At 45.0% G+C, this 16,895-nt stretch overlaps 1 protein-coding gene across 5 annotated transcripts in view; it reads right to left on the bottom strand.

Annotated features, from left to right (window-relative positions):
* Window positions 1–16,895, bottom strand: part of RALGAPA2 (Ral GTPase activating protein catalytic subunit alpha 2) — a 287,179-nt gene that overhangs the window by 242,962 nt on the left and 27,322 nt on the right. For all 5 annotated transcript variants that reach the window (XM_081256663.1, XM_081256662.1, XM_081256661.1 and 2 more), the window contains exon 3: window positions 16,421–16,473. In XM_081256663.1, the coding sequence (XP_081112789.1) occupies window positions 16,421–16,473 (53 nt within the window). The remainder of the gene's footprint in view (window positions 1–16,420; window positions 16,474–16,895) is intronic.

The following is a 16,895-nucleotide window of genomic DNA, read 5'->3' on the forward strand; positions in this document are numbered from 1 at the left end:
CACATCTACAAAGATGAAAATGCTACACAGACCATCAAAGATTATTTCTGATTATATATTAAAAGCTGTACATAGTTGATCACATGCTGAAAATCAGTAAATTCTCTCCTCCATTTTTCCACTTCAGACTTTCCCTAGAACATGTTGGTTTGTTATCTTTTAACCCCATAATTCTAAAGGGTATCTTAAATCTGTTTTACTATGTGATAATACTGACATACACTCAAACATACCTACACACACACACACACACACACACACAGCAGATCTACACACACACACACACACACGCCAGATCCCACTAAGTGAAAAATATCTACAAGGCTTGGCATTTGAAATGCAGAAATAAAATAACTATGAATAAAATACTTTGTCTTTACTTCCAAGGGTTTCATGATTCATGGGCAAGAGAGACGGTAAGGAAAATATCATTCAGGGAAAAAAAGAAGCCTGAAAGAAATTTGTATGACGTGCTACACGGGTGAGGGGAAAGCACCTCCCATTAGTGGGGACTTCATGGATTGCTTCCTGGAAAAGACGACACTTGGCCTAAGACTTACAGATTAATTAAATTAGCCAAGTGGAGGGCAGGAACAGAGGAGGAGCGTGTGTGAAGGTTCAGAGGCAGACAGCAGCAGGCAGTAAGCGTAGCGGGCAGGCGGCTGAGAAGGGAGGCGACGGGCCTGGAGAGGCAGGCGAGGCCGGGGTTGATGCTCTCCCTGGAGCAGGTTCTGTAAGATGGCTGAGAAGAAAGGCAGGGGCGTGCAGGAAGAAGCAGTGGTAGTACTTCAGACAGGGAGTGAAATGGCCTGGACCAGGGGCAGCGGGGTAAGAGGAGAAGCTGGCACAGTGACATTCAGAAGGGGAAACTGTCAGGGTGGACAGGTCGAGTAGTTGGGGTAAATGGAGGACTCAAGAATGGCCCCCCCACCAGCCAGAGGGCTCGGTAGATGGCAATAATTTTATCCAAGATGTCAAATCCAGAAGGAATTCCATAATTGAAGCATGTCAGGTTTGGTTCTGGACATCCTGGAATTTGAGGTGTCAGTGGACCACCTTACTGAAGATGTTCTCATAGGCAATCTGGTATATGGGTCTAGAATATAGAAATGGGATCTGGATGGTAACAGAAAACAGGCAGCAGTTAAAGGTGTGTGTATATGAGACCCTTCTGGGAGAGAGCTTGAAATGAAATGAGATAAAACCCAAGCACTAACAGTTTCCTGAAGTTCTGCTAAGGAGGTAAGGATGTGGGGGGCCGGACAGAGGAACAGAAGTTAGAAGCAAGCGTGCACAAGTCAAAGGAGAAACTCTGGATGTGCCAGGTGTTTGTAGGCTTATTGTTAAAGATTAGAAATACTTATGACTGGGGCTTCCCTGGTGGCGCAGTGGTTGAGAGTCCGCCTGCCGATGCAGGGGACACGGGTTCGTGCCCCTATCCCGGAAGATCCCACATGCCGCAGAGCGGCTGGGCCCGCGAGCCATGGCCGCGGAGCCTGTGTGTCCGGAGCCTGTGCTCCGCAACGGGAGAGGCCACAGCAGTGAGAGGCCCGCATACAGCAAAAAAAAAAAAAAAAAGAAATACTTATGACTAATTGATATCACAACTAGTTAGAAAAAGCTAAAGATGCTGGAAATGTGGGGAAATCGATGCCACATAACAAAGTGACTTCAGCGTTAAATCAAGTGAGCTCAATGGTTTCCCTTGCCCAGAGAACCCACAACATTTGTCGGCCAAACACCAAGTGCCAGGCAGGATGGATCTATCAGTCTATAAACTGTATGAAGGCAAGTGGCTCCCTGGGGGAAAAAAATCAAAAAAGGTCTTCACTTTGCAATTATACCAACATGCAGTTTAGATGGATGACACACAAAAGGAACTAAATGTAAAAACTGGGTTATGTCTTGTTAAGTTCCATTACATTAAAAGAGAATCACAAGAAGAAAAAAAAAAAAAGTCACATTTCTACAGAACATTTTAACAGGATCCAATGCAAGCATTGTCCTACCATCAGAATGTAAACCTGAATGTCCCCATGAGCTGCAGAAGACACGACAGTGGAGAAAACCCAGAGAGAGGGCTATGGGTTGCGGGAAAACAGCACAAGCAAGGAGGTGAGTACAAGAAAACCACCTACTCTGGAACCAAGGATACAAATGAGGGTATCAGCAGTTGGGCTGCTGTCCAGCCAAACAAGCAGCTCTGGAGCCCACAACAAGCACATCTGGGGGTGGGCTGGGGGCTCTCCAGGCTCAAGAGAGAAAGACAGCTTCCATTTGTGCCTAAGTTTTATGATTCTTTTTTTTTCAGTCAATATTTATTCATTTATTTATTTTTAATTTTTATTAAATGAGTCTTTAAATTCTATAGTACTTTACAATTTTCAAAAGTTTCACACACATGACTTCATACAATCTCATAATAACCCTTTTTCCCCCCCAACTCCAATATTGCCCCTCCCCGCTTTCCTCATCCCACTGGTAACCACTAGTTTGTTCTCTATATCTGTGAGTCGGCTTCTTTTTTGTTTTATTGACTAGTTTGTTGTATTTTTTAGATCCCACATATGAGTGATATCAGACAGTATTTGTCTTTCTCTGTCTGACTTATTTCGCCCAGCATAATGCCCTCCAAGTTCATCCATGCTGCTGCAAATGGCAATATTTCATTCTTTTTTATGGCTGAGTAGTATTCCATTGTTTATATATTCCACATCTTTTTTATCCATCACCTGTTGGTGGACATTTAGGTTGCTTCCATACCTTGGCAACTGTAAATAATGCTGTTAAGTTTTAGGATTCTTTAACTCATCCCTTCTCTTTACCGAAAAATTTACTACAGAGGCTATTTCAATATGTTTGCTACCAAATGAATAATAATGGTTGCAGGTTGAGTTCTCTGGGAAACAGACCCTGCGTGCAGTTAGAAGCCCTAGTGGTTTATGGGGAATAGCATCTGTGAAAGAGAAACAGACCCCCACACAGAGCTCACAGTCCGTTAGAAGAGCCCCACGTGCCTGAGGACGGCCAGGCCACTGTACCGCTGCCTTGCTCAGTCACTGGCTGGGGTCATGATGGGAAGAGCATGGCCGTGGCTGGAAAGGTGAAGACAGCGCTGACAGCCGGGGGCTGGGGTGACCCCACTCCTTGCAGCCAGGCTGGAGGGGATTCGAGCTGCACTCGTCTCTGTCTGCCACAGTCACCTTCCAATGACTAATGAGGATATTCTCATAGCAAGAGGCTGAAGTCCTAAAGAAGTGCACCCTACTTCGGGGACAGGGTCTCTGCTGGCTTCACGTCTCATCGGCTGGCTGCAGCCTCAAGGGGATGGGAGCTGCACAGCTGAGTCGTCCCTGCACGTCTTCTGCCCCCTTGCACCCAGCCTGCTCTCCCAGAGTGAGCGGCACAGCAGCGACTCGGTGTCCTCCTCTGTCACGCTTCCCTCCAGGGGGATGTGGCACCCCACCTACATTCCGGGGTCATCTTCTGGGCCCATCTTGCTACTTACTCTAAAAATTTCGAACAGCCGAGGCTGAGAAAATTACTCTAAAGAGTTAGGATAGAGCTCATCTTGGAGAAGACGAATGCCTGGCATGCCCACTGGCTCTTCAGATCTTCACTGTAGTCAGGAAACCAAGTTGGCACTGAATCATGCTCTTCAGCTTTCCAAAATACAGATTGGTCTTCTTGATTTAGGTTTCTTTTCTTAGTACGCAACAAAGACAAATGTCTTTTTAATATAAAGAAGGACAAAGGATACAGCAAGATGGCGTGCATCAGGATGCTTGGATGCTGTCAGTTGGCCACAAGTAGACTCAACTTGTTCTGAGGACAGGTCTATATCATCATCACCACTTTTGGGTAAAAGTTTTCAGATTTAAAAAATGGATGGACTTTAAAGAGACTCAAAAATAAACTCAGTAAGGTTTGGATAGGAAACACCATGCCCAATATCTGAGCTACTAAGAATATTCCCAAATGGATGTAATCTTATACAACAACTAGAAGGCTGAAACTACCCACAGAGATGCTTTCTGCACTCAAATATGGCAAGGGCCATTTTTTATGCATTAAAGTCTATGAGGTCAATAAAAGTAAAGCCCCAAACAACCATCTTTGTCTAAATGCTAAGCCTGTCCCTCAGAGAGCCCCAGATGAAGCCTACCTCTACGGAGGCAAATACAATAAGGTATTGCTATTGCAGCCCACATTCCAAGCTACACTACTGCGAATGCCACATAAGCTACTGACATCTTGTGTGTAGTTGCACTGGAGAGTAAAATTTAAAAAGCACAGGAAAGCCACACAGTGTGAATAAATATTACTTTTCTGAAAAGCACATGGCCATAGTTAATGCTCAGTGCTCAGCTGCATCTATATGGTAATCCATTATAGCACACTCGAAATCAAAATTAGGTATTACTACTGCTCAGCACATCGGGGAATCTGTCATTCTTTTAACGGATTATCCATAGTCCTTTTTTCTCCAGAACCTACTGCATGACCAGGAATAATGTGAAAGGGAAGCTGTAGTTTATACAAGATGCTATCGTGTACTTTAAAACTGTTGATCTTCATTTAATTTGTGTGGGCCACTTTTTTTTTTTTCAAATTATTCCCAGTGGATTGCAACATATCCCAGTAGATTCACATTTGATTTCTATTCCACTTAGAAGGGTAGGTCAGTGAAGAAGAAGGAAAATATGACATACTCACTGATGCAAGGTAACGTCCGTAAACGATGACCAACTAAACCTGTTATGCCCACAGGTACAGCACGTGGGAGCAACTCTCCCTGAAACCAGCCACGTGGCACAAGGGTGCCAAGTATAGCAATCACTGACCAGGGAGAAAACAGAAAGTTCAGTTTGGAAGAACGGAAGTCTTAGTCGCTTGGCCTTTTGAATAACAAATGTTCGGAAAACTTATGAGGAGACGGGGCAGATGGGTTTACAGGAAACATCCTGTGAATGCCTGGGCCACGTGGGAGGTGGTCTCAGAAGGACCCCTGTGAGCAGGAGTCCGCCGGCCTGGACACTCCCGGGGTGGGCTCTGGACACAGCAACCTGTCCTTCAGCTGTCCTGGGCCTGGCCACTCCTCTCTCACAAAAAATAATCCAACTATCTAATGTGGACAAAACCTTCTCATTGAATTTTGAGTGTCAACATTTGGGACTTCAAAATGTAAGAGAAATAGAGCTAAAATAACGAACTGCATAATCTTAAAAATAAGGTGACTATATTTTTAAGTAAAAAAGTAATGCTTTTTTTCTTATCCCATGTCCCCTTCTAGCTGATCGCTCGCCATGCTGTTACTGAGCCGGGAAAGCACAGCTCCATCTTCTTACATCCTTTTCAGTCTTTAGGACCGAACTCAAACTTCACCTGTTGAGAAGGGCCCACTGCCACCTCCCCTCCAACACATCCCTCCCCAGTGAGATAGGCACTGGGCCCGCTCCACCAGCAGCTGCTGGATTCCTTGAGAGAAGAGACCCCTGGGAGCCACCTGGTACCCCTAACACCCAGAACAGTGGCTGGCAATAATGTTTCTTAATGAGCACTGCATGCACAAATAGATGAATGAATGGAAAATGAAAAAAAAAAAAGAAAGGAAGACAAAGGGGATTCTAATTTTGCGCATGTGTACAAGCAGACACAAGAAAATGCCCACGTTTAAGGAAGGTGCTCATACTCTGGCATCACAGAAACACAGAACCTGGAGGTCAGGCATTTGATAAAGACAAATGAGAATACAACTGTGCTTACAACCTTATAGTAAATCTTGATACTTGATTAGATCGTCATTCAAAAGGCAAGACTTTTCTTGGCTAATGAGAAAAAAAAATATTTCAAAAGACTTAAAAGACAAGGCAAAGACATCTAAAGGAAATACGGAATGTAAAAAAAAAAAGTGAGGGGGGCATCTAATTTCACCCTCCTGTATTCTAGAAATCGACCAATATAAAAATGTTAGAAAACCTCATTAAATAATGAAAACCCAGAAAGGGTAAAGGATCCCATCTACAAGCAAAACACTCAGAGGAATTACTGCTTAAAGCATAAAGGACACTGCAAAGAGGCGTGGTGGCTGGGCCCCCCCCCCATGAAAGCAGAACATACCTAGAGCACGCAGCAAAGGAGGAGACCACCCTCAAGAGGAACGGGTTCCTCCTGAAATAGATTTGCTGCAAGAGGAGGATACTTTTTTAGAAATTCTGATTCACATTCTTAAGAAACCCAAGTAGACACTGAATCTTCTTTAAGATCTAGGTAAATAAAAGCAGCAGATGCACAAGTAAGTGACATTTGAAATCAGAAAATATCATGTGCAGATGAAAACCCGGACAACACGGATCTAGAGTCTGCCATGGTTTCCCACCATAACCTCACGCTGAGACGATGCGCATCCCAAGGCCTCCCCTAGAACTAAATAAGCTGAACATAGATAAATGTCTAGACGTAGTACGTTCCAAGCTGCAAATTGAAAATAAAATTAAAAATCCTACACAAATCTAAAAAGGACAAATGGATTATCCACAAAGGAACAAAACTCGGGCTGACCTCAGTCTTTCTCTCTGCAACATTAAGCTTCAGAAGACAGCGTGGTCAGCTGCTCACTGCAGGCCAGGCCGAGAAGAAGGGGCACCAGAACACAGACACACGTGGAGGACGGGAGTCCCACAGCAAACCAGATGCCTACATGTGACTCCAGCATGTGATACAGAGAACTAGAGTAAACTACAGCTCTTTTGAAAAGCAAATAAAATTCAAAGTATTGAGAAAAAAAGATGATTCGAAAAGCGCAGAGCCAGCTGTATGTGTTTGAAGTTAAAAAAAACAAGATATTCTAGAGCTGGGAGTTTATCAGCCACACACCTCACTTCCTCAACATACTAAGTGAGTCATGTTCCAGCAAATAAGGAGATTAGTTAAAATAAACAATCCCAAAACAAGGATGCAGGTGCATCAACACTATGAACAATGAGCTATATTTATATAATTGGAATTAATGTGGGTATGAAAAATAGAGTAAATTCTCAAAATCATTAACATAAGAGAAATAAATTCTAAAAAACATTAAAATAATCTGGATATAAAATGCTTAAAATAGGTGAAAAGTAAGAAGTACGAAAGATATGTGGTGTTAAAGTAAAAGTACCACCAAACACTGCTTTCTTCTTGATACGGACAACAAAAAGAAAAAGGTTCAAATAGCATTTTGTTAATGTAAAGACAATTATTGGAATGATAGAAAAGTGAAAGTATATCTCCCAAATTGCAAAGCATTGGAAGTCAGTAACCTCTCCCCCAAAAAACAAAAGTAGAAAAAAAAAGGTTTAATGTTAATTATCACATAAAAATAATAAATATAAATAAGTTAAATTCCTCTACCAAAGACCAAGTCAATCAGAACTGGCTTCCAAACACGGAAAGATGAACCATAAAATACAGAAAATGACATAGTAGCACGTAATTCCACCCATAATATGTGGTCTTGCCCTGAATAACACACTCACTGGAACACACCCAAGAGGAGTCTTCTTTTCACACAAGGATCGGACACAGGAAACCTCAGTCACAATCAAATCTGCTGAGCTCTTCTTCAATTCCAGCTTCTATTTTCTGGCTAAAAACTGTGTTTTTCACGTCTTTTCAATTTTGATACCAACACAACCAGTTGTCTGTCTTTTCTGTGCCATTTTTCACAAAACGGAAGAAAAAATCACTTCCAGAGCGTTTCCAGGTAAGTGGCAAGTAGAGAAATAACAACCCCCAGTGAGATGCCAGTACATGGTCCCCACCCTCCCAGAACCTTCGAGGAGTGAAACGCCTGCTTCCCCACAGTTACAAAGTGTCGCAGACCTGCAGTTGGCTCACGACTAGCCCCTCTGCCAAGTTCACCCGGCGAATGCCAGGGTCTGCGGGAGCAGCTGGTGCTCAGCAGGTTTACAGCCTATCCTGTGTCGGGAGCACATCACACACCGGCTGTCACTCTGTGATGGCCACCACGCCATATCCAAGCAAAACAAGCCACAGAAAACTGACCACACAGCAAGTCTGTGTACAACTATCTCCTAAACTGACAAAGAAACCAACTCGTCCAAACTGTGTTCCCATATGAATTCCAATCAACTTAAAGGGAGAGAAAAAGCTCTTTACGTATCTCCTGCTGTTCTAACAGTAAATACAATGTGCTCGAGTTTCACTGTGAGGTTTCCATACATGTAATCCTGATGCAGTTTCTACCCTCTGCCCTTTGCAGGATTCCTGGAAGCATCTGCTGGTGCTGCCTTTGGGCGACCCACTCCTGAAGGTGTCAGCTACCCAGGAGAGCGGGGCCAGGGCACCCGGGCTGCGGCAGAGGAAAGGGGGAATGTAATTTCACACGGCCGCAAACAGCTCCAGACATCTCCAGTTTCCCTTCCTCCGAGGTAAACTGAGTAATTCAGTATATCCTGTTGGGTCAATCCCAAGTTTCTCACCTGGAAGTCACAAGGCATAAGGAAAACTGTAGTCTTGGTATTAAATTTAGAGTTAAAATGTCCATTGAAAATGGCTCCTTTCAACTCAGACACTCATCTCAAATTATTAACACGCTGTAATAAGATAATCAAATTGTAACTGCAAACAACGCATTCACAGAATTCTAGAAAGGACTCGACGTTTATGCTTTGCTTCCATCTTCCAGCCTGCAGAGATCATAAACATTTCATGATCAAAAGCAGACACCAGAATAACCATGTGCTACAGAAAGAGAAGACCTGGGCCCTGTGTTCTGTTATGTCCCCAGCATCCCGTACAGGACCCGGCACTGAGGGGCGATTACTGAGCTAACTCACCACCACAAACAACACCTGAGACCAGGGAGAAAGGGCACGACAAGCCACCCAGCCTCCACTGCAACCCCGGCCGAGGAAGTCTCAGGGGGTGTCGGGGAGCAGGTCACACTCTGCCATGACACGAACGCCACCACCTGGAGTTGCCCCCAACCAAGGGCCCAATGTTGATAAAAACAGCAAGCGTGACTAATGCTATGAAGAAAGCCAGAGCAATTCTATGTCTCTATATGATCACTTTAAGTACACGTAACACATTAAAGTAAACGCCAATGTCAGAAAGATGACCAAGTATCCTGGTCATGCTTGCCCACCGGAACTCAGGGCGGCTTTGGGGATGGAGAGGAGTATCTGTCGGCCCAGTTCTCCGGGAACTGTGAGCTGACTCTGACTTTTCTCAGCTGCAATCAGTCATTTAGAATTACGGCAATGACCCAGGAGCCGCATTCAAAGTTGGAATCATTCCTTTAAAAAAACAAGCAAAAAAGTCCACTGAAGCATCCAAATCTTTGAAATTCTCAATAAGTACTTAGATTCCAAGAATTTAAGAGGAATCTGTTTTTCGTGTTCATTTTATTTGTTCTTGTCCCTCCTCCTCTCACCAGCAGTAAAGTGGTCCTTACGGGAAAAAGAAATAAAAAGCACTAACAGTGTGAGAGGCCTGCGAAGGCCTTCCCCTCGGCGTGGGGTGGGGAGCAGCCCTGGAGGTTTTCTGCACGCTGCACAGGCTGGAATAACTAATGACAAATAAAGCAGGGGCGAGCAGGGCTGTGGAAACTAGTTAATTGTAAAACTACAATTCTGCGGCCTTGCTCTGTGTTATTTGCTCAGAAGAAAAGAGGGCCGTGACTTAATATCCTGCAGGTCATCTGCCCTGAATGCACAGACCTGGCCATGATTCAGTCCAAGCGTTTCCCCTGAACCTCCACAGGAGCTTCTAATTTGTTTTCATTTTCAAAGAGTTAGAAAAGATAAGCAGTTCCACCAAAAGAAGAAGGATGGTGGGGGGAGGCGGAGAGAGGTTGGGAGGACAAACATCTCAGAACTGCTTATAATCCTATTATATCCATAATTCTAGTTTCTCTTCAGGCAATTCTTCTTCACTGTTAATATCTGGAGCAGAATGAGGTAATTAAGTGTGAAAAGATAAATAAGTGCGTGTGTATGGTAAATACAGTTAATCCTCAAATCACTGGCTGGCACAGGGAAAGCAACTGCACAGGGTGAAGACCAGCAAGCACATCATGTCACCTCCTCTCGCACAACCCCAGGCACCTCACCAGTCCAGCTGAATTATCATCATCTGGAAAGCTATTAAAAGTCCTTTCCCCTATTTTGAGGAAAAGAATCTGAGGCTAAACCCACTTCTGTATAAGCTCCCTTGGAACACTGAAGAGCCGGAGAGCCTGGGCTGAATTCCATTAAAGTCAGACAGAGATTCCACTAGAGCCCTGGATTCCCAGCCGGTCAGTAACAATTCCCCAACGTCAGCGCGCCCAGCAAGGCTGCCACCCACGAGTCCCCTCCAAGCCAGCATCGCTCCCACAGACGCTAGGTAGGAGGCTTGTCAGACAAACTGTCATTTTTGCTGGTAACGGAAAAATAAAACCTAAGGACCCCAGTATCACCCCTCCTCCTCTGCTGGCCCCTGAAGAAGCCCCATGTCACCTGCGCTCTCTGGGCAGCTCACCGCTGGCTCTGATGTCCAGTCCTCTCCAACCAGAACCTCCCACCGCAGGAAGGGTGAGGAGGACCAGCGGGCACTGCCCTGGGAGGACACCGACAGCGTTTTCTTGATCTCGATGGGTGGCTGGAGGGAAGGGGCGAGATGAAGTACAAACCCATTTGACTGGCCCTGGTTTATACTATTATATTCATCTTAAAATAAGCATGAAAAAAGTAGGATGAAATCTGGTGTGGCTTTTCAACCCTGTGTCTGCAGAACACCACTCTGGGGTCCTGCTCCCCCACCCAAGGAGGCAGGTGCGCGTGCCCCTCGGCCAAAGGCGTGTTCCAGTAAAACCCTAAACCTGCAGTGAAGTCCCCTCCCCACGAGGAGAGGGACAGGCCACATGCTGAGGACTTAACCAGGTGTCTGGAAACAAGTCTTCCAGACAAGGTCGCCAGGCTCCGCTGGAAGACGCCACGGCCTCTCTGTCTAATCGGCAGCCACTAGCACACGTGTGGCTATTTAAGTTTAAAATCTAAATCAAATCAAACTACTTACAATTAAAATTTATGTTGCCCAGTCACACCAGCCACATTCCCAGCACGAAGTAGCCCATGTAGCGAGTGGTCACCTAGCTGCATGTAGAATATTCCCATCGTCCCAGAAAGCTCTAGTGAACAGAGCTGCTTGAGAGAAGAAAGCAACTGAGGTGTTTAGATACTCAAAGGCTGATCAAAGTGATTTGATATTAAAACTAAATAAAAGCATGAAACTAAATTTCATGCTGAAAAAGACTCCCCCGTGAACTTCTTATTTTGAAGACGTCTTGTTTGGAGACTTCCATCAAAGCTACCTTTGTGGGACCCTAGGTTGCTGACAGAGCTGAAGAGCCCCCAGACCTCATCTGATCCCATCCCTGCTGCAGGGACGCGGACCCCAAAGCAAAGGAAGGTTCATTGCCTCAGTCAGGGCTGCACGGCGCACTGTGCCAAAGCCAGATCCAAACCTCGCCAGCCCTTCTGCTACCTTTCTCTCATCCCCTTTGTCCAGGGAGTTATAGGCGAGAAAAGAAAATATTTTTAATATAAAAATAACACATAAACCCCATGGGAGATAAGTCGAGAATTTAAGAGGCTTTAATCCCACAATAAATATTGTGCCAATCGGTGTGGGGCACACAAAGGATTACAAGGGGCCCCAGGAACTTCCTAGGCTCCGTAGGAATCTAAGGCACCTGGAGGGAAAACCAGGAACATCTGGCTGTAATGCAACGGTAACAAGTGGGAGTGCATTATACAAGTTGACAGAAGAGAACGGGCACCTCTAGCTGGAGCTGCCAGGAGAAACGAGGGGTCTGAACACAGCCTGAGAGACGGCCGGAAGAGCAGGAGAGCAAAGGGCAGGCCCTGAAAAGACAGCTGCATAAACCAAGAGGTAGGAGTGAAACTGTGGGCAGAGAGGCCAGGGGGCAACAAGCCAAGTGCGGGTGACAGTGCTCTCACAGGGTGACCCCAACAGCCACACAGGGAGCCCCAGGGGCTCTGAGGGTGAGACCAGCTCCCGCCACACTTCACAGGATAACAAGAACCCGTTCAGCCTCTAGGAAGGAAAAAAACAGGGTTTATTTAATCTGGTGGGGTAATTTAGATAAATTCAAAAATAAGGGATCTAGAAATCAATGTCCGTGTATCTGTGATTTCTAACTCTGTGATACTTGAAAAGCAGATGAATAAGTAGCATTCTGAGGCCAGGATATGTGTAAGTTTTAATATGAAACCTCCTCTGCTGATGCATATTTTAATTGGGGACTGGGAGGCTGGGGAAATGCCTTGCTATCAAACTCTATCCAAACTACCCCACTTCTCTACCAAAGGGGGGATGACATACAGCATGGCAGACGGCCTGAAACAACATCTAAGAACTGTATCTTCTTGTTTTCTGTATTCTTTTTTTTTTAACATCTTTATTGGAGTATAATTGCTTTACAATGGTGTGTTAGTTTCTGCTTTATAACAAAGTGAATCAGTTATATATATACATCTGTTCCCATATCTCTTCCCTCTTGCGTCTCCCTCCCTCCCACCCCTCTAGGTGGTCACAAAGCACCAAGCTGATCTCCCTGTGCTATGCGGCTGCTTCCCATTAGCCATCTATTTTACGTTTGGTAGTGTGTATATGTCGATGCCACTCTCTCACTCTGTCGATGCTCTGACACCTGGGGCCTTGCTGCACTGGCAGGAGCTGCCCTCCCAGGTTAGTGAATTCCTGGGAGTACCTGCCAGCACGCCTTTGATATGCAAAGCAGCCAAGCCCAAATCCACACCTCAGCCACCTCCTTTAATGGGGTCTCACACTCTGGGACACTATCCCCTGCCCGCATTGCCTGGCGACCAGGTACTGAAAGCTGGGGACCGCTCCCAGAGCCCAGAGCCCGCAGCAATTATTCACGCAATCCAATCCTAACCTGCTCAGCCTGCTGGTGACCTCGCCTGGCCCATTCCTTCCTGCAGAAACCACCTCTCAGACAGAGATGCCACTAGAGCCCTGGATTCCCTCTCTGCCTGCTCCTTTCACCTTGGAGCTCCTCTTTATGGCCCTACCTGACGCGCCATGCCTCCTGCTTCTAAGGCACTGGACGCACTGTAATAACGTCTTCCTTCATGCCAATCATTTTCAGGTCTGTGTGTCTTACCACACCTGATTAAAACAAATCCCAGGAACCATGAACACCTCTCAACTGCTGAATGCAGAAGGTGCTCAAAGTCAAGTGAATTATTTGGTCTTGAAACCCATTCACCAGGTGCCTTACATTTTTACACCAACCCTCCTTTTCCCCTATGTAGGCAGCCACCTCAAGGGCCACCATCTACGTGTCACTTCTGAAAAGGGCCTTTCAGAATTTTCTGACTCATAAGGTGGTTACTGGAGCACTGACATATCCATTCTCACCAGTGGACTGTTCAGTTTGCCATGAAACGTTAAGACGTGCTCCATGAGAGCAGGGCGTTCCATCCATCCCACTGCCCACTGCCATACCTCCATCACCTAGAAGTGTGCCTGACTGAACCTGGGATGCCAGTAATGAACCAGGACCCTCAAGTGGAGCCAAAGTGATCCCAAACAAGAGTACTCCCAGACCCCTGCAAAAGCAAAGACAAACCCTCCAGAAAAAAATGGGATTCAAACCAGACCCCCAGGAAAAGCAAAGACAAACCCTCTGGAAAAACAGGATTCAAGCAGATTAAATCTGCATCCGATGAAATCAGATCTCAAAATCATATCACAAAACATACAAGAAAAGAAGCCATCGTGAGAGATGGTAGAAATAACCAACAGCTTTCGACAACCCAAGACAGACTTCAGATAGAAGAATGATCGGATACAGAGCCTGAACTCTTCCATGATGAATGTTTCAGAAAATAAAAGATGTCTGAAAATGAACAAGGATCAAGAGACCATCAAAAGCAACCAGCCACATATGAATATCAAACCAAAAGAAGTTAAAACACAGAAATTAAAAGCTCAATAGCACAGTGAAGCAGCAGATTAGACCCAAATGGAGAAAGTGCCCTGGGGAGAGATAGCCGAGGCCACCTGGCAGGGCACAAGGCCAGGAGACAGGGTGGGGAGGCCAGAGGTGAGCCTGAGGGATGCGGAGGACAGACCAAGAAGTTTGCGTGGGAATCCTAGAAAGTACGGCCAGAAAAAAGAGGGAAGGGTCAATATTTGAGAAGAAAGTAGCAGAGAGTTTTACAGACATTGTAAAAGATTTGAATCCAGAAATAGAGGACGCACACAGATACAAAGCAAGAAATTTTCAACTAGACATTTCGTGGTGAGACTGGAGAACCGAAGAGTAAATTAAGACAAGAATGTTAAGATAAGCCAGAGAGAAAAGGCGTTTAAAGGAACAGCAATTAGACTGAGAACAGAGCCTAAAACTGCTGCGACGGCAACTGAAAGATGATAGTAAAATCATACCTGTAAAGTGTAACATAAATGCTTTTATTACTACTACTACTTCTAGTAATAAGAAAGAGCAACAGTTTGGAGACAGCGAAGATTAATCGAAAGCAGATAAAATTGAAGGGATTATGTATGACTCTTAAAAGAAGAACTGTGCCCATAAGTTTTAAAACTGGTGATAAGACCAAGTTCCTTGAATTCTTAGAAAAATATATAATTTACCAAACCAGAATCAAGAAGAAATATAAAACCTGAATCATCAACAGAGTAATCCAAAAACTATTAAAGAAATGGAAGTAGTTAAAGTCCTCCCACTAAAAAAAACAAAACCAAAAAAGCACCAGTTTCAGGTGGTTTTTACAGGGAAGACTAAAAAAATTTCCAGGGGCAGATGAGTCCAATCTTATACAAACTATTTTATATAATAGAAAAAGAACAGACACTTGACAACAGGTCCTGTAACCTTTGTAACAGGATCATTCAAAACAGTATGAGGAAAGGAAATCCAGACCAACCTCAGTTGTGAACATAGATCCAAAAATGCAAACATAATACTAGCCTTCCCAAAACTCAGAACTGGAATTCACCACATTCATATTCATGAAGAATCGTCTCAATCAATGCAGAAAAAAACTTTTGAAAACTTCAAAACCCATCTATGATTTTTTTTTTTTGCGGTACACGGGCCTCTCACTGTTGTGGTCTCTCCTGTTGTGGAGCACAGGCTCCGGAAGCGCAGGCTCAGCGGCCATGGCTCATGGGCCCAGCTGCTCCGCGGCATGTGGGATCTTCCCGGGCAGGGGCACAAACCCGCGCCCCCTGCATCGGCAGGCGGACTCTCAACCACTGCGCCACCACGGAAGCCCCCATCTATGATTTTTTATAAATCTTACCAACCTAGGAATAGAAACAAACTTCCTTATTATGATAAAGAGTATCTACCAAAAATTTACAGAAAACATTATTCTTAATGATGAAACATTAACAAAACTCTCTTTAAATCAGAAACAGGAAGACCACCTTTATCATTCCCATTTACCAGCGCGCTGCAGGGCTGAGCCAGTGGAGGAAGACAAGGAGACCAGAGTCACCTTTATTCCCAGACGATCTACCTACCTACCAAGAAAACCAAAACCATCTACAGAAAATGTTGGAATTAAATCATACATCCACCTGACCCAGTGGGAATGGAATGAACGAACCAGCACTAGATTCAAACACACAGATAAAGGTTAGAAATAACGTTGACTGTGCTCCAGATGAGACCATGTTTATGACACTCAAAACCAAACAAAACCCCGTGGTGCATTGTTTAGGGGTACAAATGCTTGTGGAAAATCATCTTTGAAAAGAAAGGGAATGGCACAAAGGGCAGGGCATGGCTGCCTTTGGAGCAGAGAAGGGATGGGGTTGGGGAGAGGCAACTGCCGCTTCTGGATCTTAAACTGGGGGGAGGGCAAGCATGCAAGCTTTACCCTCACGCTTCAGAACTTGCATATGGGGACTTCCCTGGTGGTCCAGTGGGTAAGACTCCACGCTCCCAATGCAGGGGGCCTGGGTTCGATCCCTGGTCAGGGAACTAGGTCCCACACACATGCCACAACTAAGATCCCACACGCGGCAACGAAGATCCTGCATGCAGCAACTAAGACCGGGTGCAGCCAAATAAATATTTAAAAAAATAAATAAGTTTACATGACCTTTTCGAAGAGCAATTTGGCAATATCGATATTTAAAAGGTGCATACAACTTCCCATCTAGGTACCCATACAGGAAAAATTCTCCCACAAGGAAAACAAATCAGAAGAACATTCTTAGCAGCACTGTTTGTAGAAGAGGAAGGAAGGGTATACATGTCCATCATTTTTACTTATCTTCAAATTAAAGATCTAAAATACCATATTTTTGACAAGAATCTTAAAAGCTAAATGAATTAATAAAAACTTACTTCAAAAAGAAAGAGGATGGAGTCCAGCTCCTCCCTTTGTGACTTATTATTCCCTGGAATATAAAAAAAGAATCAGTTATCATGACAATGTACAAATTTTAGGATATTAAAAATTATGCTGGGCTTCCCTGGTGGCGCAGTGGTTGAGAGTCCGCCTGCCGATGCAGGGGACACGGGTTCGTGCCCCGGTCTGGGAAGATCCCACATGCCGCAGAGCGGCTAGGCCCGTGAGCCATGGCTGCTGAGCCTGCGCGTCCGGAGCCTGTGCTCTGCAAGGGGAGAGGCCACAACAGTGAGAGGCCCGCCTACCGCAAAAAAAAAAAAAAAAAAAAAAAAAATTATGCTAAAAGGTACCTTAAAACATTCAAGCCTCAACATACAGACATTCAGTCAAAGATCCCGGGAGGTGCTGTGCGGCCTGCGTTAGGGATGCAGGTGCGTGACAGAGCCAGACTGCCCGGGGCCACGTTCAGCA

The sequence above is a fragment of the Mesoplodon bidens genome (assembly GCF_964165515.1).
Source record: "Mesoplodon bidens genome assembly, chromosome: 15".
NCBI lineage: Eukaryota > Metazoa > Chordata > Mammalia > Artiodactyla > Ziphiidae > Mesoplodon > Mesoplodon bidens.